We start from the raw sequence: 24,794 nt of genomic DNA on the forward strand, positions 1-24,794 counted from the left end.
AAAAGAAAAAAAAAAAAAAGTCAAAGGTCCCTTCACAGAAGCGGACTCAGAGCTTTGCGAGTGACCCCAGGGATGGAAAGTCTTGGGCATGGGAGCAATCTTAAGGGTCTTAGGTGTTTAGGATGTCATGTCATGTAGTACTTCTCAAGTTGAGACTATTTTGCTCCAAGGGGACATGTGACAATATCTGGAGATGATTTGAGTTGTCGCATCTGCGGAGGGAGAGCTAAATCTTACAGCACAGTCCCACACAAAGACTGTGAAAACAAACCCTGCGCTAGGGTTATTGAGTGAGGACAGAGTAGAAAGAACCAGAAGTAGAAATAAATGACTTAAGGCTTTGACAGATCATTTTCAATTAAAAAGATCATTTTGGAGAAAAAAATCTCATCACAATAATCCCATTTTCATTATAGTATCAATTTTTTTAAATAATTAAAAACAAAAACATAACAACAGTTTTCCCATGTGACTGACTTCATTCTAGTTCTAAGATACTGTTTTTCCCCAGTCATGTGCCTTCTGCTTCAGGGTATACTTGCTATTTGATGCTTTTTTAAAAAAAATTATTTATTTTATTTGTATAAGTACACCATCACTGTCTTCGGACACACCAGAAGAGGGCATCAGATCCCATTACAGATGGTTGTGAGCCACCATGTGGTTGCTGGGAATTGAACTCAGGACCTTTGGAAAAACAGTCAGTGCTCTTAACCACTGAGCCATCTCTCCAGCCCTATTTGATGTTTCTTATACCCTCATTTCTTTACACTTTGTATGCATAGGTGTCAACATAACGTGTTCATTGTGTGGGTATATTTTATTTAGTTCTTCAGTTACTAAAAATTGGGGTGTCTCCACTTTTTCACAATCATGAATGGCCTATGCTTTATAAAGTCCACTTCAATCAATCCTTTTGCTATATGATGGGTCTGTGGTAACTGTTTTTAACGGATGCCTCTGAGATTCCTAACACAAACTACACATTCAGTTCGAACCAATTAGTAACTTATGAAAGGCATGCCTAGACCCTGCCAAGCAGAGCGCTCTGCTCCATGAGACACCAGTAGGTCACCATTGGACCACACATAGAGCTGCTCTCACTTGGAGCAGTGCAAACCCTTGTCCTTCTTGGGGGGGGGTCACACAAACTCACAGACATTTGAGTATTTGCCAAACCAACCAGTTTCATTTCACTCAGGGTAATGAGAGACAATGGGGCTGAGTTCTGCATAATACTAACCTCTTCTTTTTCCAAAAACTCCCTGACGTCTGGATCCTGTAACATGGTAGGATGGTTCACAATTCTTTGAAGGTACCTAAAGGGTAAATATCACCAACTGGTTAGGACTCTGTTTCTTTGGTTTGTTTTGAGACAGGGCTTCTCTGTGTAGACCTGTGTGTCTTGGAACTCACTGTATAGACCAGGCTGGCCTTGAACCCAGAGAGTCTGCCTTCTGAGTGCTGAGATTAAGGGGGTGAGTCACTATTGCCCAGCTCTGGTTAGGACTCTGAAGGGTTGGAGCACTGTAAACTCAGATAAGGCACTTAAGCAAATCTCTGTAAGTATTCAAACTTTCATGTTTTTCACATTTCCAAAAGACAATCAAAGAGAGAGACCCCAGAACCATCCACTAGATTATGCAAGAAGGAAGTATGATGGTTCAGTGGGGATGGAGAGGAAGGGAAGGGATATGAAGCAGGTGTGACTGTAACTCACCTCAGCTCTTCTCCAGGAGAGAAGCAAAGCAGCTTCTCCCTATGTAACATGCCTGAGAATGGCTGTCAGGTACCTACCTCTCCAAAGCAGCCCTCCGCTTCTCAAGAAATTCTGCAGAAGAAGAGTCTTCCTTCCCAACCTTCACCTTTGTCATTCCTAGAGTAGAATTTAAGAAACAAAATAAGCAGAAATAGTAAAAGGATACATCTAAGTTTTACAGAGTCATCTGAAGGAACGACAGTAAGGACAGCTCTACACAGCACCATGTAAGGTTGTGAGCAGGGGTGGACTAGAGTTTCTGTACTAAGTCCTTATGAGTGTGCATGCTGGGTGCTATAAACTATGGGGTTTAGAATGTACATTGTCTTAAAAAAAAAGCACACTGGGTGTGGTGGCACAAGCAAGGAGATCTCTGTGAGTTCAAGGTCAGATTGTTGTACATAGTAAATTCCAGCCATCCAGATGTTCATAGTGAGATCCTATTTCAAAAAACGAGGAAGTGGGAGGATGGAGTGTTTGCTCAGTGGCTATGAGTACTAGCTGTTCTTTCGGAGCATATAGATCCTATTTCTAGTACCCACCCGGGGTTCATAACACTAGTTCTAAGGGATCTGGCAGCCTCTTCTGTCTTCCTCAGGCACCTGGCACACATGTGGTGCATATACATGTAAGTAGGCAAACCCCCATACATACAAAGTTAAAAATAAAATAATAATAGAAAAAAAATGCTCTGAGATTCTGAGTATAGACTAACAATCACTTGATGGTGGTAAGAAAGTTCCTCCCCAGTCCCCAAAGCAATTTCAATCTGGAAGGAAGAGCAATCACGAAGAGTCCTGAGACTGAGGGTATATAGCTCAGTGGTAGTTTCTACTTAATATGCATGAGGCACTGTGTTTAAATACCACCCCCTCCACCCCCACACATACGTCTTTATTTTTCCCAGGTCGTGGTGCATGCCTGTGATTCTAGCACTCAAGAATCTAAGGCAGAAAGAGAAGATGTAAAAGCAGCCTGGCCACTTCTCTAGCACCACAGGCTTACCTATCAGGCTCTTCTCAGGTGGAGGAGGGACAATGAAACCATTCTGGGAGTGCTTCTCCGATAGCTTCTCATAAAGACCCAGAAAATCACTGAATCTTCTTTTCACTGCAAACTGCCTACTTCTGAACATCGGTAAGCTCGTCTTGGGAATGGAAAACACAAGGCAATTTAATTCCAAATCCAGGATAAGTATCTATCCTACTGACATCAAAGGAAACAGATTAACATGCCCTTTAGACGCCTGACAAATAACTTTGTCCAAAACAGAGGCTTTTCTTTCTTGGCAGCCTGGGAATCTAAGAAACCCTACTTAGAGTAATAATTTTAAGTGCATAAAAACTAGGATTATGTGATTTGGGGGGTGGCTCAGTGGGTAAGAATACTTGCTCTACAAGCATAAGGTCAGTTTGAATCTTCAGTATCCACAGGAAAAGCTGGGTAGGGTTGGTGGTGATGTACACCTTAAATTCCAGCACTTGGGAAGAAGAGACAGTACTGGGGAGGTGGAGGTGGAGACAGACAAAAAGGCAAACTCAGGTCCAGTGAGAGCCTCTGTCTAAGTCTGAGAGCTATAGAGTTTAGACATCAAACATCCTGTTGTGCTTCCACATGGACATACATGAGTACACACACTTGCACACTCAAGTGTATATGAGGTTATAAAGGCAGCCAATAAAACTCATATATAGCTTCATTCCTAGGTTAAGAACACTTGCTCTAATTAAACTAATACTGAATTCTAGTTAAAAGATACAATTCTATGGTCATCTGTAAACAATTTGTCCTTAATTGACTTACTTTAGGGTGTCAACTACTAGAATTAACAGACAAATAAAACAAGACACACTGAAGAATGCTTCTAAGAGGATGAGGAAATCAGATGACACGTCTGTAGACAATAACCTCTAAAGTTCTGTGGGCCTTAGAGCTCACAGGAGGGCCAGGGAGGACTTGAGAGAAACACGAAGTCTCCTAGTAAAAGTAAAAAGAAAAGAAAAGTGGGGGACATGGCTCAGTGGTAAAGAACACTGGCTGCTCTTCAGAGGACAGGGTTCAATTTCCAGATCACAAGGTGGGTCACAACCATCCCTATCTAACTCCAGTCTCAGGAGATTTAACATGCACATAAATGTGTTACACACACACAAATGACATGTATCTTTTAATTTTAAAAAAGCAGGATATTGGCCAGATTGGCAAAACTTACAGAGGTTGGCTCTGCCAGGTACTCACAAGGAAACAACCAATGAGAACTTCTGGACAAAGTTTTGTATAAATTGGTACAAAGACATCAAAATAGTTTATATTTCTTGCACTCAGCATTTCCTAGTTATTTATATATCTAGAGAAACATGTCCATGGGGCACCAGAGACAGAGGAGGTATGCCCAGAGTTCAGCTAAGAAAGAAAACTGGAAATGCCTGGGGAAAACTGGTTTGTGTGCCATGCTGTATTCATGTAGCAGACCAACTATTGTTATTTCCAACAAGGAGAGGTCTGAGAAACCATGCTAAATAAAGGATCCACTATTTTTGACAGATTATTTTTATGAAACTCAACACAAAGCCCCACATTACTTAAGGACACACATGCAAAGACTGTTATATCAGACTGGGGGGGGGGCAATTGCCTGTAGGTATAAAGCATGGCTAAGACAGACAACCAGGAAGGCAGAGCTGATGCAACCAATGGTACTCATTTGGTAGTACCCAATGGTATTGGTTCAGGGCTCTGTTTTATTAGAATGACAAATAGTATCTAATTAAAAGAGCCAGATTCAAAGAGTAAAAGTTATAGAAAGTATGAAAAGAAAGCTAGGTATAGTGGCAAATGCCTGTGATTCCAGTACTTGGGAGACTGAGGCAAGAGGGTTATAAGTTCAAGAACAGTCTGGCTTTGTGTCAGGTGTGGGGGTGCACACTTGTAACTCCAGTGCTAAAGAGGTTCAGATGGACATAAGGTTGAGACCAGCATGGGCTACATAGGGAGATCCTGCCTCCAACACCAACCAACCTCAAACCCCTCTGTTCTGAGGGTGCATATACATAGCTTCTGTTTCTTTGAAAGAGCATCTCACTAAGTACTCCTGGCTGTTCTGAAACTCCTAATCCTCCTGCTTCTGCCCCTGTAGTGCTGGGTTTACAGATGTAGGCTACCTTGTCTGGTCTAAGAACTGAAAAGCTGTAAACTGATAACTACTCTTCATTTGAGGCAATCCACTAAACTAGCCCCAGTCACATGTTCCTAAAGGACTGCACATCTTACACCATGCAGAGCTTTCTAGAGGATTGTTGGGAGGCCTAGGCTGGTGTACCTAGCTAGGATTACAAAGGAGCGGGGTGGGGAGTGAGTGGGGCAGGGACTTGTCTCAGAGGTTAAAGCACCGGCTCTTCTGGGGGATCTGGGGTGGTTTCAGTTCCCAGCACCCAAATGGCAGGTTGCTCCAGTTCTGGGTGGTTTGGCACCCTCTTCTGGCCTCTGTGGTTACTAGGCATGCACACAGTGCACAGGGTATAGACGCAGGCAAAACATTCATACACATAAAATACAACAAGAAAAGACCAACGAGGCAATGCAGACTTGCTATAGCTTGATAAATAGGAGGAAGTTATTGAAAAGGAAATGTTCTAGATGTTAACCTTGGTGAGAGTAGGCAGGACTGAGGGGCATGGGCAGTGCCACTGGGACTCACCTGTGTGGTGACTTTGTAGGCTACATAGGCATTCATACCATCCCCTGCAGGAGAACAGGAAACAGGAGGGAATTATTCTTTCAACTAAAGAAAGGAAAGCTAAGCCAATAACATTTAACTAGAGACCATAAGTTACACAAGCCCTATATTAGAAGGGCTTGTTGCATTTCCAGGCTTTATATGCAATCCTAAAATTCACTTTTTTCCTGTGCCTTGGGGGTTGTGTGGTACACATGCCCGTTTAGATGCTGGCTGGGCCCCAGTTTGAGTTAAGACAAGAGAGTCAGTCCCCTGTTCCAAAGCCAGGCTCCATTTATACCCCCACAGAGCAGCACTGGATACTGACAATTCATCAGTTGTTACCACGCCAATATTTGGGCTGGTTACACACATCTGTCCAAAACCAAACAATTCTCTTGCTGTATAAAGCAGAGAAGGAAGCGACTGATGTAAAAGGAAACAAGTAGTTCTACCCAAGGCTAGCTCCAGGCTGGGTCTGCTCTTTCAGAGGTCCCACCATTGGTGCTGGCAGACACTGACCTCTCTGATCCAGCATGCTCACCCAGAGCAAAGGGCCTGGCAGGAAGACACTTGGGTTGCCTGATGTCACAAAAATCTCCCTTTCCTGGAGGAATAACTCTTATGAAAAAGCCATTGACTGCTAAATAATCTGGGATTCAAGCAACTGTCTTTCTCTGTGGTAGTGTCCTGACCTAGACCACTTAGGGAGATAAAGGCACTATTGACTGGAACTCAGACCATGGGGTTTAGAGTTGGTCCCTTGCCCTCCTTCCCCTGATCCCTCCTCTCATAAGACAGGAAAGCCCAGGTCAACAATTCCCAGTTGCCTTTGCTTCTGAGTCTGGAGTGAGGGAGGGGCCAGGGAGAAGGGCAGAAGTGGATCAGCAGATCATACTCTGCAACATCATTTCATTGTGATGGGTGGAAATGCTTGCTTTTATTTGTAAAGAGTACACACACACACACACACACACACACTCTACAGGGCCTCCAGACACTGTTACAGCTAAGGCAGTGTGTACAAAGAGAAGTACAGAAGTCCTGAAAGCTGCCGAGTCACACAACAATCTGAAAATGCACAGATTTCCTAAATAACTTCCAAGTTGGAGATGGCATATGCAAATTGCCAAGATTCTAAAAAGAATACCCAGGTAAATGTGCAATTCTAATTTATTTAGATGTGTGCTGAAACCAGCCCACACAAACAGAACATGTTTTTATAAAGATCAGGTCCTGATTAGAAAACATGTTTTAATTAGCTGGTTTCTTGGAATCAACCTGACTAAGAGTATAGAACAAGGGGATGAAACCTTAGCACCTAGAGTAATTGTGTCCAGTTCTGATTTGTGAGCTGTTTAAATTACTCTGTGTTTAGGGTCAGGTATGCCCCTCTAGATAATACGATTTTACTTGAAAACACTGTCTTCACGGATAAAATAAAAATATTAGGGGCTGGAGAGATGGCTCAGAGGTTAAGAGCACTGGCTGCTCTTCCAGAGATTCTGAGTTCAATTCCCAGCAACCACTTGGTGGCTCACAACCATCTGATGTCCTCTTCTGGTGTATCTGAAGACAACCACAGTGTACTTGTTTATAATAAATAAATAAATCTTTAAAAAAAGATATTAGAGTGTGTGCTGGTTGCTTTTGTGTCAACTTGACACAAGCTGGAGTTATCACAGAGAAAGGAGCCTCCCTTGAGGAAATGCCGCCATGAGATCCAGCTGTATGGCATTTTCTCAACTAGTAATAAAGGATGGGAGGGGCCATTTTGGGTGGTGCTAAAATGGTCCCTGGGTTGGTGGTCCTGGGTTCTATAATAAAGCAAGCTGAGCAAGCTAGAGGAAGCAAGCCAGTAAGTAACATCCCTCCATGGCCTCTTGTATCAGTTCTTGCTTCCTGCCTGACCTGTGTGAGTTCCTGTCCTGACTTCCTCTGGTGATGAACAGCAATGTGGAAGTGTAAGCTAAGTAAGTCCCTTCCTCCCCAACTTAGCATGATATTTTGTTTAGGAATAGAAAACTTGACTAAGACAGTGTGGATCAAGTGCTACATGGCTGTGTTAAAAAGAAAAATAGGGCGAGTATTCCGCTAGCAGCCTTCAGATAAAGATGTAGTACTCTCAGCTCTGCCTATACCATGCCTGCCTGGACACTGACATGCTCCTCCCTTGATGATAATGGACTGAATCTCTCCAAATTAAATATTGTTCTTATAAGAGTTGCTTTGGTCATGGTGTCTGTTCACAACAGTAAAACCCTAAGTAAGACACTAACAGTGTAATCTTTAAGGGAAAAGAACTTATAGCTGATGTGGGAGTCTGAAGTGTGGCCAGAGAAGGGTCAGAAGGATTCTGAAGGTGGAAGGGGTTGTGAGCTGTAGACACGGAGGTCTCAAGTAGCTGGAAAAAGTACAGCTATAGATTCCTCGAAACTCGCACCCTGCAGAAGAATGCCTCCTACCATCTCTAGGATTTTAGCCCAGTGACATTTATTTTGAATTTCTATTCTATAGAACAGTAAGACTTTTAAAAAATTTATTGTTTTAAGCCACGAAGTTTGTAGAATTTGTTATAGTAGCAATAGCAAAATAAATACACACACACAATTCGTGTATGTAAAGAGGATAAAAACTTAAGAAAAATCAGAGAATTATATACTTTTACTTTTTGTTTTTAATTAATGATTTTTGATATTTCCCCTTTTATTAAAAATAGATTATTTACTTACATAATATATCCTGATTATGGTTTTCTCTCCCTCTCCTCCCAAGTCCTCCCCACCTCCCTTCCCAGCTATACCTTTTCTGTTGTTCATCAGAAAACAAAGAGACTTTTAGGGACAGTAATAAAATATAATAGGATAAAACAAAAACTACTATCGGAATAGGACAACACAAAAACAAACAGAAGGAAAAGAGCTTTCCTTCACAAAATAATAAAAGCATAAGAAATAGATCCACCTGTTGTGTACTCAGAATCTCATAAAAAACACTAAATTGGCCAGGTGTGGTGGCACACACCTCGGATCCCAGCACTCAGGATGCAGAGTGCAACTCCAGTTAGCCATCAGCTTTAGGTAACTCACTCTCGTGGTTCAAGATCACAACAGTAAATATTCAAACAATTAGTAGCACTTTGTAATTTGTATGATTCTGTAGGCAGCTAAGCTTAAAATTAAGGTGTTAAGGAATAGTTGTAGACAAGAGACTCCTAGATATGTCACCCAAGGCCCTGTTCCTACTTTCACACTGAACCCCATGCTACCTTAACAGGATTTACTTTCCTTGGTCCTCACTTTCCTCTTTTGATAGGTGAAGAAACTGAATAAGATGCCCATAACCAGCCTGATACCATAGCTGGCATTTGTGAGCCATCTGTAGGCACTGGGTCCTCTGCAAGAGCAGTGGATGCTCTTAACTGCTGAGCCATCTCTCCTGCTCCCGTTGGTGGCTTTTTTTTTAATATTAACTAATTTTGCATTTCTATGTATGTGGGCATGACCATGCCAAGATACACATGTGGAGGTCAGAAAAGTTTCAAAGTAGGTTCTATCCATCATGGGGGCTCTGGGCAATCTAACTCAGGTTGTGAAGCTTGGCTGTAGGTGTCCTTAGTAATCTGGACCCCATTTGAGTTTCTAAAGATTATAGTTATATTTCAAGTCTCTGGATTTTCTTAATAAAGATAAGAAAAAAAATCTAAGTAATGTGGTTGAGAACACTCTCTGACCTCAGAATCAGAGTTCTAGGAAGGAAACTGATGAAACACTTCACATTTGCTGGTTCAGCTGTGTTGAGAGCTACTCCCAAACTAGTTGGTCAGAGCTCATGATAACATCACAAGAGTCCAATGACACTTACCGATCTTTTCAGGATCAGTGATACCAACTGTCAAATCAAACTGATCCTCTTGTTCTTCTTCCTCCAGCTTTAAAAAGAAAAATCAGGAGAGTTGCTATAAAGAAGGCTAGACATCACAAAATTCAAGACTTGTTAATATAATAAAGTCAAGATGTTCTTCTCACAGTGCTCACTTCTGTCCAGTGAGCCAGTGCCTACATGTTGTGAACAAGTTCACAGTCATTTCATGAACATTTCCTCACACTCCTATTTTCACAATAACAAGTAATTAGAGAATTTTAGTTGACTTGGACTCCTTTGGACTAAACAGGGAAGAGGGAGAGGCTGTATTCCTGCATATGGGAACTCCAGACAAACAGCATCAATGACCAGTGAAAGCCTTTATGCTGTCCTGGGGGGAACAGACCCTATCTGACAGAGTTCTCATTTGGATTCTGATTGGGCATTAACCATGTCTCCTTCAGGAGCTGTAAATGTTTTCTCAAGGTTCAAACCCAACAGAACTTCACATAGTCCCAAAGATGCAAAAGCAAGAAGACCAACAGCACACACTCTCACCTCCTCATAGCTTGGCTGTGGCTTGGGAGAATTTGTGGCTTCTTGCGGAGGATGAGAAATAAGTGTTTTGCCTGGCATTGTCTTCTGGTTATTTTGTGTGCTGTCCAGGGATAGTTCCACTGTGGCATCTAAAACAGTTGATAGTTTAAAATGAGTGTCAATAGTGGGTTTTGAAGGCTGAACGTTAGTTCTACAGGAAGGATGGGGCTCACAAGAAGAATGGCAAGCACCTAATACAACGAGATCGAGAGGCAGTTTTTACACGAGTCAAAGAAGGCACTGAGGGGAGGGCTGCCGTAGCACATGTTTGGTAGAGCAAACTCTCCTTTTTATTTCGGACACAACTGTTTGGCTACCTTAGGCCAGAGAACCTGGAGTCTAGCAAAAAAAAAAAAAAAAAAAAAAAAAAAAAAATGTCAAATGATTTTACTCTTGGGAGTTGTCTTAGTAAGGATTTTACTGCTATGAACAGACACCATGACCAAGGCAACTCTTGTAAGGACAACATTTAATTGGGGTGTCTTACAGGGTCAGTCTGTTATCAAGGCAGGAATATGGCAGCATCTAGGCAGGCATGGTGAAGGAGAATCAGAGAGTTCATCTGAAGGCTGCCAGCAGAGTACTGGCTTCCAGACAGCTAGGATGTGGTTCTTAAAGCCCACACTCACAGTGACACACCTACTCCAACAAGGCCACACCTCCAAATAGTGCCACATCCTGGTCCAAGCATATACAAACCATCACAGGAGTGGTCACTCAAAACCTTCCATGTTGATTTATTCTTGTTTGTACAAGAAAGCACCTCCAATTGCTTTACTCACAGCATGACAGATCATCAAGTGCACATCAGAGGAAGCCTCAGGAAAAATACCAACCAGAAAATGTACAGCAACACTTGAGAAAGTGCAGTTTGGTACACTTGATCACAGCACAGCTATGTTGCCAGTTTAAGAACTAGTCACAGGGACAGTTTAGCTATATCCTGACAAAGTTTTCAATTGTAAATGCCACCAGAATGGGGTGAGGGAGCAGCAGACCGGAAAACACTTCTGGTTTTGAAGAGAAAACCTGGCCCGTGCTTTAAGAGCTGCCTCTATCTGGAGAAGATGCAGGTGAGCAGAACAATTCGTTCTCTGTGTGTTCCAGGGAAATGACTTCCAAAATAGCATTTTGTAACATTTTTAGACATTAAAAGTTCTTATGCAAATGTACTTCCAATGTGGAGCAGTAAAGCTAGATGTTCTAACCCTAACCAGTTCACTGTTTTTTCTTTTTAGTAAAAAAAACATAAATATACCCTTATGGGTTTGGGTCTGACTGTTATAATATTCAGTTTAGTCTTGGGAACCACAGAGAAAGCTGCTTCCTTTTCTTTCTAGATTTTCACTGGGGGCCAGGCAGAATCCAGAGACAGTTTAGATTACTGTGCTGACCACTGAGTGTGAATCATTTCTGCAAAAGACCCTGCCATGGGGGCATAAAACCGAAAGCAGCACACAGAATAAATATGTTAGGTTGTGAAGTCTTCAAAACAAGGAGCCAGCTCAAGTTTGTATAGGAGATTCACTTTGTGAAAGTCCAACATAACAGTCCAAGCTAGTAAATGAAACATGTACTATTCACTGAAACTATCCTCTGGTGAAACCGGGTGTGAGGAGTATACTTGTAATCCCAGCATTCCAGCAAGGTCCAGAGCATAGACTCAAAGTCTGCTACTCAGAGCTACAGGAGGATTGATAATTCAAGGTAATTACCAATTTGTTAAAACCTTGTCTAATAACAACAACAACCACAATGATAATAATGCCAGTGTCCTGGCTACTTTTTATGTCAACCTAACGAAAGCACAGTCATCTAATAGGAGGGGGCCTCACTTGAAAAATGCCTCCATAAGATTGGGGTGTAGGCAGGCCTGTAGGGTATTTTCTTAATGAGTGACTGATGTGAGCCAAATCCACTATGGTTAAGGACACGTCTGTGCTGGCAGCTCTGGGCTCCATAAGAAAGCAGGATGAGCAAGCCAGTCAGCAGCACCAGCTATGGCCTCTGCATCTGCTCCTGCATCCAGCTTCCTGCTTTGTTTGATGATGTTTGTGGTACAGAAGTGTGATCAGAATAAATCCTTTTCCCACTGTAGTAGAGTTATATCACAGCTAGAAATCCTAAGTAAGACAGCTAGGGATCTTCCTCTGTGGAAGGAAACTTGCCTAATATATGTGAGGACCTAGGATCAATCCCCTGTACCATGAACAAACATTCCTAAGGAGCTGAAGTTGGATAAAGGAATGCTAGAGTGTTTGAGGCCATCCTGGGCTACATAAAAGGACCCTGTCTCATCTGGGCATGGTGTAATCCAAGCTTTATACTTATAACCTCAGACTTGAAAGATGGAGGCACAAGGACTGCCATAACTTTGAAGCTAGCATGGGCCACATGAGGGAAAAGGAGAGAGAGAGAGAGAGAGAGAGAGAGAGAGAGAGAGAGAGAGAGAGAGAGAGAGAGAGAGAGAGAGAGAGAGACAGAGAGAGAGACAGAGAGACAGGGAGAGAGCCAAAGAGATTGTCTCAAAAAACAAACCCTCACCCAAAACAAATAAGCAGAGAAACAAACAACAAAAACAAAACAAAACAAAACCACTAAACACCAGAGCTAGAATTAGGCAGCCTGGGCTATACAGTAGACTCCTGTCTCAAACCAAACCAAAGGGAGAAGATATAGCTCAGCGGCAGTGTGCTCACTAAGGCATGCCCAGCAGTCCTGACTCCGTCTTCAGACTGGAAATAGAACTAAACTATCTATGGTTTGCTAGAGGAATAGTAAAAGCCTTTTTTAAAAAAGATTTTCTTAAAGACTTATTTATTAGATATAAGTGCACTGTTGCTCTCTTCAGACACACTGGAAGAGGGCATCAGATCCCATTACAGACAGTTGTGAATCACCATGTGGTTGTTGGGACTTGAACTCAGGATCTCTGGGAGAGCAGTCAGTGCCCTTAACCACTGAGCCATTTCTCCAGCCCAGTAAAAGCCTTTTGAAAAGCTGAGCATTTCCTATAGAAATTACTATAAGATATCAAACTTTTAAGTATGCCTAAGGATGAAAATATGGGTTTCTTTCCTTTGCATTCCTTACAACAATATGTTTTGAAAAGCTCTTGAGATCCAGAGGGAACAATCAGCATGACAGTAACCTTGCAGAAAATAAATCTGAGCTTTAAATTTCCACTCAGTATAGTTGACCGGAAACACCTGAGAGCACACTCAGGATACTCCCTTCTCCAGGCATCCGGTTCCTCTTAGTAGTGAGGCAGCAACTGTCTGCCTGTGGAACTGGCAGCAGATGACATAAACCACAGTGACTGTGCTGAGAAAACCTGTAAGGTCCACACACTCATAGAGTGCCAATCACAGGGGTTACTGTGGCAATAAGATTTCATGCTGTGTAAGGAGAGATCACATACATTTCAAAGGCTCAAACATAGAGAGTGTACCTTCTTCTCAGTGTGCTAGGTATAAACAACTCATTGCTTGTGTTTTATTATTACTATTTTTTTTTATCATTCCTTTCCTTCCAAAACCACTAATTACCAGAATGGATAGTGTGCACGTTAAGGTTTCAGAGACCAAATGAAGTACAAAATCTTCTAAATCTTTATATCCTTCAAGCCTCTTTGTTCCCTTCATGTTCACACCATCTGGCCATTTTTCTTTATATTTAAATTTAAAATATCAAGATCTAAATAAACTTTCAATTTTTCTTCTAAACTCAGATTCATATAAGATTCATATATATTCCACCTCCTCTAGTCTCTGTCTCTCATGACTAGGGATGAATTCTAAGGAATGGGCATGAAGGCCCATGTCTAAATTCTAGCACTTAGGAGGCAGAAACATGGTTATAAGTCTGAGACTAACCTAGTACACACAGCAAATTCCAGGTTGGCAAAGGCTACACAGTAAGACAGTATCTCGATCTAATTAAATAAGGCCCAAGTGACAGGATGTACCTGTAATCCTAACTATTTAAGAAACAGATGCAGGAGGATTGTGAGCTCCAGGCCAAGTTACACAGAAAGACTATACATTTTAAATAAAAGTCTAGAGTTACTGCAATGGTCAATAATCTTGTACTTTTGTGAGTTCCTGTGATATAGTATTTCTGTAATTCCCCTAACTGCATTTCTAATATTTAATAACTTAACTCATTCTTAAAAATTAGATTTTTGTTTGTTTAGGGGGTTTTGTTGTAGGGTTTTTTGTTTTGTTTTGGAGACAAGGTCTCATTTAGCCTGTGCTGGCCTTGAACTTGCTAGGTAGCCAAGGATGACTTTGAACTCCTGATCTTCCCGTGTTTACCTCCCAAGTACTAGTATCACAGACATAGACTCTATTGTGCCAGGCTTAAACTTTCTAATTTATGCAATAAATAGAAGATGAATATAAGGTGCCTAAATTTTGAGTCTCTACTTGCCTGCAAAGAGGTCCTGTGGCTCTTGGTCTTGTTCCTCATGGATCCCATTTTCTTTGGAACCGTTTTTGATAGGAAAAAGGGATGTGGTTTTCTTAGGAGACTGGGGCTTACTCTGAAAACAAAAAAGATACTTTGAATAAAATAGAACCAGTAAAAACAAACTCAGCCTACCTAGAAAGGGACCATGGCCTTTGTCCCCACAGGTGTTTGGAAGACAGACTCACTAGTTAGCTGGCTCAGCAAGTGGCCAGTCATTGCTAAAGCCGAGAGTGCTGCTGCTCAGGGGACCACGGGGCTAAATTCACACATCTCAGGCTAATTTGTATAACCAACATCTTGCTGGAATATGATATCCAAACCATAGGAAACCAACATGGGTACAGATACACACAGGTAATTTCTAAAATATTCTACTCCAATACTTTTCTTTTCTTTTTAATAGTGTGGGAATGGGTGTTTCAAGACAGGGTTTCTCTGTGTAGCCAGACCATGGATCCCTCTACCTGCCTTTCCCTCCCAAGTGCTGGGATTAAAGGTGTGTGCCGAAATGCCAGCCTGATGATCTTTTCTATTTTAAGTGCTGACAGGGCATATTCTAGTAACAAGGACATCATGTTGGAGTTCAGATCCCAGGCTTCCTTTGTTGTGTTGGCTAAACTATTAACTGAAGCTTAGACATTCCTAACTCACCCGACAGACACAGGGAGACAGAACCTTCTGTCTAATGCTGCTTATAAGTATATCTGCAATTTTCATGGACAAAAATTTTAGCCACACTCTATGGTAGGCTGAAGAATAAGCTCAGTCACGCTTGGTCTGGTAGGCACATAGTGAAAAAGCAGTCAGTCCTTGGCCTTTACTAAAAGCTCAGCACAATCACAAACAAGAGCAGGGAAGCTGCCCAGGCCGGTACCAGAATGAACAAAGCTGGATTGTGCCACACACATCTACAGAAGGCCAGCTTATACTACTGCAGGGCTTTGAAGTCAGACCCTAAGGCAAAGGCAGTTAAAAGACCTGATTTAAGGAACTTTTCCTAAAACATTCCCTTAACAAAAATGAGGTTGTTGGTTCATTCGACAGGCCTTTTGGGCCCAACTGAGCAAAGTGAAAAGACAGATCTTCTGATGCTCTGAGTTTCTCACGCGAACAGCTTCCTCGCTAGACTGAACCTTCCTTTTCAAGGAAATTAACTTTAAGCCACACTTGGTTTGTATTAGCAAATCATGCCTTTCCTGGACTGTTCTGTGCTAATGAAGTTCAATGGTGGTCATCAGACATTCTCATCTGTCTGAGAAAGTGGCCTCTCCTGTAGCTACTCCCAAATTGTAAAGACAAATGCTCAGGCTTCCTTACTTCCCTCTCACTCAAGGAGAGCTCAGAAGCCACCTGAGTTCTTTTAACTTCTTTCCCATGGCACCAGCTGTCTTCAGAGGGAAAACTCAGGGCGCTTGAACTCAATAAGCACCAGAAACCAAAGCAATATGAAAGGTTCTGTTACAATTTCTTTTTAAAAACACCCCAAAGAATCTATTCCTGTGATGTGTAGATGAATAAACCTGGCTCTCCACTTCTGGAAGGCTTGAGAGTAACACTGCTCTATGAAACAGCTAGAGCAGCGTCTGTCATGGCTCTGTTAATCAAGCACAGATCCAGATGAAAAAGCTCCTTAGACCTGCCACCTGCCCTCTCCCTCCACCCATCTATTGACAAGACCAGATCCAAGTTTGATGGAAACTGGTTGAAACAGGATTTGTGCTGTCAGTGAGCTAGTAACAAGCACCCTTGAGACTAGAGAAATGCCCTCACAGACTCCTGGGGCCCACACACCAAGTACAAGTCAACTGAACAAAGTCGCCACACAACTGCTCTAGCCTTTATCTGTAGCTCTTTCGTAACAGTGAGCATGCTTACATGTAAATTTATATATCATTTATAAACATATCTTTTTCAGAGCTGGGGAGATGGTTCAGTGGATAGTGCTGACCACACACGCATGAGGGCTCAACTTTAGACTTTAAAAGCTTTAAGTACAGTGAGAATCAGGTAGAGGCAGGAAGATCCTGAGAGCTTACTGGCACACACACATTTTCAGTCGATTTGTATTGATACTGAACAAACTAACCTTACCGAGGAGAACCTACTGCCAGGTAGTTCTCATGGCATAATAATGTTCTCAAGTTTAACTTACAACCAAGAACAAAAAATTGAACAAATTGAACAGAATCACCTAAAAAAAATGAAAGAAAAGAAAAAAGAAAACAACAAACCTTTGGGTCTTACTAAGTAAGTAGCCCAGGCTGTTCTCAAACTCACACAGCTCTCTGACTACCGCAACTATCATCTCCCAAGTTTTTTTTTTTTTTTAATGATTTCTTTCTTTCTTTCCTTCCTTCCTTCCTTTCTTTCTTTCTTTCTTTCTTATATATGAGTACACTGTCACTGTCTTCAGACACACCAGAAGAGAGCATCAGATCTCATTTCTGGGATTTGAACTCAGGACCTTTGGAAGAGCAGTCAGTGCTCTAACCACTGAGCCATCTCTCCAGCCCCATTTCCCAAGTTTTAAGGTTAAATGTACATGCCACCAAACTGGGTGAGAACAATTTTAAGATAAGAAGAACATACATCTTTGTGGTGTCTCCACATTATGCTGGTGGAGGTGGCAAGGTGAGAGGTCTGCAATCTCTTGCCTTCAAAATATAATCTACCTAGACATCACCACAGTTTCTGTACATTCTATCTAAGGTTAAAAGCTAATTCAAAATTTTAAGATTGTTTTTATTTTTAATTGTGTGTGTGTGTGTGTGTGTGTGTTGGTATGTGCTTGTCTGCTGAGGCCAGAGGCATTAGATTCCCTGGAGCTGGAATTGCCCCATAAGGACTCCAGGAACCAAATTAAAATCTTCTGTAAGAGCAATATCCATTCTTAATCTGTAAGCTATCTCACCAGCCTCCAAACGCTAACTTTTAATTTGTGTAAAACTTTGTTTGAAGAAAGCTGGTTTTGGACAGATAAAATTCTGGATGAACTTTTGGAGACAGGAGAGTCACCTTACACTGACTAGCAGAACCAATACTAAAGCTTTATATTTACAAATCATCCTTTTAAGACCTTAGTAAGCAGGCGCGGTAACACATCTCTGTAATTCAGTGGCTCTGACCCTTTAATACAGTTCCTCATGTTGTGGTAACCCCAATCATAAAATTATTTTCTACTCTCGTTACTTCATAGCTGTAATTATGCTGTTATGAATTATAATGTAAATACCTGATATGCAACCCCTGTGAAAGGGTTGATTCCCATAGGGGTCATGACTTACAGGCTGAGAGCTGCTGTAACTCCAGCACTCAGAGGGCTATGGCAGGAGGACAGCAAGTTCAAGCCCAGCCTCAACCACTTGGAAAGACCCTGTTTCAAAAACACTCTAGCTCCTTCATAATAAGTTATAGCTACCCATCCCTTCAAAGGAGGAAGCATTTCTGGGCAACAGAAGAAAGCAGTAGTTGTAGTAAATAAAGCCAAGGAAACTATGTATCCTGTTATCTCCCTTTGCCCTTTTTACATGAGAGCAATGTTCTCTTTTGTTAGCAGATAGCATTTCTAGCTAGGATCTCTAACACCCTAGCAGGTGGTTTCACTGATAAGCCTACCTGAAAGTTTCTGCTTATTACAATAGGAGCAGAGAAATGGGCCAATGCTAATCTTAGAGCTGTACTAGAAAAAGATCTTGCAGGAAGAGGGTACTTTTGTTTAGAGCAAATGGGTATTTCTTAATAGGTATCTTCCTCAAACTCTCAGGCACAGGCCACGAGCATGCTTTTCTTAGCTCAGAGTGATGTGGCCAGTCTGGACTGAAAACCACTGCTGGGATTCTGAGCAACTTCCCATGAAGCTAGCAGTTGTGATTCTTCCTCTTGTTGCTTAACTTCTCTTTGCTCTGCATAGGGACTATGAGTTACATTTAAGAGACCTTAAAGGCCTGTGTCAAAACCTCCCAACTGTGACGGGAAAGAGGGGTCAGCAGATAAAGGCATCTACCACTAAGCCTGAGGACATGAGTTAAATCACTGAAACTTACAGGGTGGAGAGAGAGAGAAGCTTGACTCGTGACAGTTGTCCCCTGACCTCTACATGTGGGCAGTAGTAATGCGCACGCGCGCACGCGTACACACGTACACACACACACACACACACACACACACACACACACACACACACACACACAAATATGATACATTTAGGTCACTGCATAAAGAACACCCCAGTTGGATGCTAAGCTGGCAGTGCCCATGGAGGGCTAGAGCACTTACTTTTTAAAGGCAAAGTGAGCATAACTGAGTAAGGCTGAGAAGCCGAGGCGCTGTGCCTTCGCTCTGCTCTAACTCGGTGAGAGCAACCAGGAGTGAGCCAGCCCCGAGCCACACCCACACCACAGGCTGCTCTGGGGTCCATTCCATGAAATGCTGCTCCCCTTGCCAACTTTACTATGGAAAAGCAAATGAGGTGGTTTCAGTGTATTCTTTTTCTTTTTTAAAGATTGATTTATTTATTTTATGTGAGTGTACTGTTGCTGCCCTCAGACACACCAGAAGAGGGCATCAGATCCCATTACAGACAGTTGAGAGCCACCATGTGGCTGCTGGGAATTAAACTCAGGACCTCTAGAGGAGCAGTCAGTGCTCTAACCACTGTGCCATCTCTCCAGCCCCCAGTGTATTCTTACTAGTAGCAACAAACTATCACAAATCCAGCAGTTTAACAGTGTGAATTCATCATTCTTTATTCTTATCAAAGTCCATATAGGGAGCACCAGGCAAAAATCAAGATGCCAATGGGGCTGCCGTCCTTTCTGATGGTGTGAGGGGGCAAATATCTGAAGATGACTCCTCTCCCAGAATCATGTTTAACAGCGGCTAACACCTGTGCTTGGGAAAATGAGCATTTATATATGTTGGAATATTGGTGCATCTACAAATTGGGTAAATAACTAAACAGTTAATTTAAATTTTGCACTGTATTTCCTTCTCTTATAGCTTTATCGGCCTCTTCCCTACCCCCATCCCAACACTGGGCCTCACAAGTCATAGAATTCCAAGGGCGGTGGTATCGGAACTTAGATAGGAATGAAATAACAATTTTATTTTCCCTAACCTCTGGCCAAAATGTAGCATTCTCTTCGCTCATAGGCATGATTGCAACAACAGCAGTGGAGACAACAACTAACACACACTAAATGTCTTTTGTTTTGTCTTGTTTTGAAGTGCTAGGAATAGAACTCAGAATCTTTGCTATATTGGGTAAGTACTTCACCAGTAAGCTACAACCCCCAATCAACAGCAGGCATTTTCGTATCATTTGTGCTTGCCTTTATTTTAAAATTGTGGTAGTTAATTTGATTTCTAGATTTTATTATTTAACTCACCAAAAAGGATATGCTAAGCTAGGTATGGAGTTTCATGCTTACCAGCTCTCTGAGAGGCTGAGGGAGGAGGACTGTCTTAAGTTCGAGGCCAGCTTGAGCTGTAGAGTGAGGCCATGTTTCAAATAACAAAGTAGTACATGTTACTAACATGAGTGGTTCCCTTTGTGAGCTTACATATTTTACACGTTAAATTATTTTGTTTTGAGAATGGGTCTCCACAATGAGTCCAGAACACACACAAGAGGAGAACTCTGAAGCCGAGAGCAGAACAAAGGAACAGGCCTTCTAGAAGGGTGGAGAAAGGAGCCTCAAGTTAGGCATTTTGCTAGTTAAGGACCACTGGAGATCTCAGTACAGAGGCCACTGAACAGAGCTGCAAACACCCAGCTCCACGCCTCACTTCACACTAATCAGCTCTGGGTCGGGGAAAACTCCAGGAGGGTCAGTCACTCAGGGTGGATAGCTGGCTCCTCCAGGGGAAAGGCAAACCAGAGCAAGTCTGCCCCGAGACTGAAGAAGCCCGGCTGGCCATCTGACTAAGCAAAGCCTGAGCCAGAAACAGCTGAGCAACAAGCTTTTGTTCTGGAGATGAGGTACTTGTGGCTACTCTCTGCAGCAGCTACCCATGATTTATTCATGCCAAAAGTTACTTTAAAGTGCTGAGAAGCTTTGAGGACCCAGGGAGGGGCATTAGTGTTCTCCCCCCCCCCAGCCTTACCAGCTGCCAACAACCAGGTCATGGGAGTTGACCTGACACTGAGAAAGCAGAAAGGCTGAGGCTCCCTCAGAGACTACAAGTCTGGCAGCAGCCTTTGTTATTTCTCATATGCTCCATACACCAATTCTAAATAAAATTTAGGTTGGGCTCTTATTCGTCATCTGGAAAAGTCTTCTCTCTTCCCCAACACTTCCAAACTACTTACTGAAAATTAGGTAAAGTGCCAGAACAATATAATGACATATATAAAATAATATAATATCTATCTTTTTTTTTTTTTTTTTTTTTTTTTTTTTTTAAAGACTGGATTTCTCCGTGGAACAGCCCTGGCTGTCCTAGAACTCACTCTGTAGAACAGGCTGGCCTTGAACTCATAGAGCTCCACCTGCCTCTGCCTCCTGAATGCTGGGATTAAAGGTGCAAAAACATGCCCAGCAATCTATGAAGTCTTTATACTTCAGAAAAGACGACTGTTCATTATTTGTGCTGATCACTAAAACGAAGCTTTGATAGTTTGTACATCATTGCCTTCAAGTAAATGTGGAGTTTCAGCTTCTGAACTTTACTAGTACAGGCAGGCTCTCCTTATGCAGCCTTTCCTGGTCACTCTGTAGAGTGCTGGTTTTCAGCCTGTGGGTTGTGACCCCTTTGGGGTTTGAATGACCCTTTCACAGGGTCACATACCAGATATCTACATGATGATTCATAACAGTAGCAAAATCACAGTTAAGTTACAATGAAAACAAATTTATGGCCAGGGTCACTACAACATGAAGAACTGTATTAAAAGACAGAAGCATTGGGAAGGTTGAGAACCGCTGCTCTAGACCAAACTGGCCTTGAATTTATTAACAGAGATCCTCCTGCTCCTGCCTCCCCAGTACTGGAACTAACAGGCCACACCCAGCCTCCAACTTCTGATTTAACCATGTGGTTTGAAGTAATGTGTTTCCATAAGAAACCACGACATAAACTCAAGTTTTTCTCTTGCTTTCTGAGACAGGGCCCTGCATAGCGCTGTTACCCTTTGCTTCCTGTCCTTCTGTCCCCCCTCAGAGTCAAGCACTACAACACCAAGCTGTAAAAAGAAACTTACCCTAACTACTTACGATTGTGAGTTCAACTATTAACTAAACAAAACAATACACCTTTATTTAGAAATACTCATTGTGGGGTGTGGTGCGCCTTTAATCTCAGCACTAGGACGGCAGACGTGCAGGTCTGTACAGCAAGTAGCTGGGCCAGGATCTTGTCTAAAAGATAAAAGGATTCCGCACCAGAGATCCTGTTAAAGCTAGAGAAGAGGTATGGCTCAGCAAAGAAAAGCACTAGCCACACAAAGCTGCCAGACTCACGTCCGATCCTCTGAATCACATGGTGGAAGAAGGAACTGACTTGAAAGTTGTCCTCTGACAACTGCCCCCATGCCATCACCACCACCACCATCACCATTAAAAAAAAAAAAGGGAGGCCAAAGTAGCGTCTGTGTCAAGAAATTTACTGGAGGCAGGAAAGATGGCTCAGTTGGTAAAGTGCCTACCACTCAAACATGAGGACCTGAGTTCAATCCTCAGGCATGACATGCATCCCCACTATACAGGCAAACGTACCCTCCGAGACATGTGCACACATGAAAATAAAAAACTCCCTTTAAAGAACAAAGAAACTTACTGAAGGATGCTAAGGAGATAGGTGAACCAGTAAGATGCCTGCCAGGTAAGCATAAGGATCTGAGTTCTATCCCCAGTCACCACTAAACCGCTGGGAATGGTGGCACACTGGCTTCCCAGTGTGGAGAGGCAGAGGCAGGTAGATCCCTGGAGCTACTGGCCAAATCAGTCTAATCAGCAAGTCCCAGGTCCCAATGAGAAACTGTTTTAAAACACAAGGTAGATGACTCCTGAGGAACAAACAATCTTGACCTCTGGACAGACACACACATACTCTCACACACACACACACACACACACACACACACACACGAATAGGCATGCATACAAGTCCATCCCCTCCCACATGAACTTACACATATACTCACAAATGTATTGAAGACAGTAAGTGTGGGGGAACAAAAACACTGACTAGGAACTGTTATTTTCTTCATGCTTGCTGGCTTTCTGTTTTCTTAAAATAAAATTTTCAGATTCTGTCCGGACTGAAAGAAGTTATTCTATATGCATTCACAGTTGAAAAAGAGCTGAGTTGGGTTGTAAAATGGTATAAATAAAGAGGCTCTTCAAAAACAAATCAAAAATAGCGTCACCATATGATCCAGAACCTCACTACTAGGTACAGATTTAAAGAAGCTAAAGAGGAACTTTATTTGCACACTCTTGTTCAGAAGCACGTTTCCTAATGGCCAAAATGTCAGCCCAATGTGTAATGGCTTGTAAATGGGTACGAAGGTAAGATATAAGACGGGATTGTCCATCCCAAGGAAAGTACTCACCACAAGGATGAACCCTGAGGACATTATACTTAGCACAAAGAGATACATACTGTATGTGTTGTGCGCCTATAATTCCAGCACTCAGGTTAGAGATGTGTGACTGAGGGCACCCTGTACTTCTAAGATCCTATCTCAAAAACAAAACAAAACAAAATGGCTAGGATTACCTTTTATGAGGCATCACAATCAGAGGTAGGGGCAGAAGGATCAGAAGTTCCAGGTCATCCTCAGCTGTAGAACAAGAGGTCAGACTGGGCTACATGGGACCTTGTCTCAGAAAAAAATAAATAAATAAGGTAACAGTGAGTTCACAAAAACTGTTATTCATAAAAAAGGTCACAGTAACACATGACTGTTGTCCCAGTTATCGAGGAGGCCGAGGCAGAAGGATCGGCCTGGTAAGATGAGCCGACATGTTTGAGACTTGCCTGGGTAATACAATGCCACACTGGCTCAAAGAAAAAGTTCATAGAAACTTGGGTTGGAATGATACAGAAACAAGACTAGAAATGAAAGGGAAGTGGGTATTGTTGATAGGTACTGAGTTTCAGACTTGTCCAATGAAGACATGAACATCTGTTTGCAGCTATGTGAATATACTTAACACAAATTAAAACAAGATTAGCTTTATTAGCTTTTATCACAGTCTTTGTTAAAGCTGCATACCCTCCAACCCCAAGATACATCCTGTACTAGTCACAGATTTATGGCAGGATTCTAACAAGTCCAAGTCCTTTCCTGTTAATGTGAATTCTGGTAATCTGGAGGCACTGCTATCCAAGGCTTGGCTTCTTTTACATTAAAATGTTAAATTACTTTATGGTGTGTGTGCTCGAGTGAGCGTGGGCTCTTGGGCACTATAGTGCATGTGTGGAGGAAATCAGAGGGTAACTTTCAGGAGTCAGTTCTCTCCTGGGTGCCAAGAACCAAACTCGGGTTGTCAGGTCATCAGCAGCAGATTTATCTTACTGGTCTACTATCTACAACTTTTTTTTAAGATGTTTTAATTTTTTAAAAAGTTTATATGAGTACATTGTTGCTGTCTTCAGACAACAGAAAAGGGCATCAGATCCCATTCCAGACAGTTGTGAGCCAACATGTGGTTGCTGGGAATTGAACTCAGGACCTCTGGAAGAGCAGCCAGTGCTCTTAACCACTGAGCCATATCTAACTACTCTAGCCATATCTAAGACTTTTAAACCTTTAAATTTACAACAGTATATTATATTCTCTTTTATTGTTTTGTTTTAAAACAGGCTTTGCTATTTAGCAGTCTGGCCTTGAACTTGTGACCTTTTGCCGCAGCCTCCCAAGGGCTGGGACTACAAGCATTCAGCATTTGCACATGGTAATATAAGACTAATGAAAGACAAATTGTTCAGCATGACTTTTCTAGTCCCTTGCCATTCCTTCTTTATCCCAAGTTATTTTCCCAGGCCTTTCTCTAGTCAATAGGGTTTAGTTCACAAGAGAGTAATGAGAAAAAAAAAAATCCTAATTGGCTTGACATAAGACCAAATAAAGACACTGACATTTGATGTTTGGCCAAAATCTAAGCCAATGACTTCATTTCTCTGTATTTTCTTCTTTTCTCTCAGCATTAAAAAAAAGCCACCATAGTTTCTCCCTTTCTATTTGAAAGAGAAATCTATTGTGGTTCTGGCAGACTGCTGAAGAGATGAGCAGATAAGACTTTGGAAGACAAAAGGCTCTGCTTCTGTTTTGAGTCTTTACTTACAGTAAGCAGACCAGTGAGATCATATGTGTCGTAAAAACCTGTATGCATTTTCCATCTTTTGAACATAACATCAAGGATTTAGAAAGCCAATGGCTCT

The 24,794-nt window shown here is 42.1% G+C and overlaps 1 protein-coding gene across 1 annotated transcript in view; it reads right to left on the minus strand.

Annotated features, from left to right (window-relative positions):
• SNX1 (sorting nexin 1) overlaps positions 1–24,794 on the minus strand; it is a gene marked incomplete at its 5' end in the record, with an annotated part of 34,450 nt that overhangs the window by 6,636 nt on the left and 3,020 nt on the right. The window contains 7 exons of the mRNA XM_080933953.1: positions 1,244–1,319; positions 1,798–1,876; positions 2,765–2,906; positions 5,457–5,500; positions 9,339–9,405; positions 9,897–10,024; positions 14,367–14,478. Of these exons, the coding sequence (XP_080790079.1) occupies positions 1,244–1,319; positions 1,798–1,876; positions 2,765–2,906; positions 5,457–5,500; positions 9,339–9,405; positions 9,897–10,024; positions 14,367–14,478 (648 nt within the window). The remainder of the gene's footprint in view (positions 1–1,243; positions 1,320–1,797; positions 1,877–2,764; positions 2,907–5,456; positions 5,501–9,338; positions 9,406–9,896; positions 10,025–14,366; positions 14,479–24,794) is intronic.

Source organism: Micromys minutus (genome assembly GCF_963924665.1).
Source record: "Micromys minutus genome assembly, chromosome: 21".
NCBI classification, from domain to species: domain Eukaryota; kingdom Metazoa; phylum Chordata; class Mammalia; order Rodentia; family Muridae; genus Micromys; species Micromys minutus.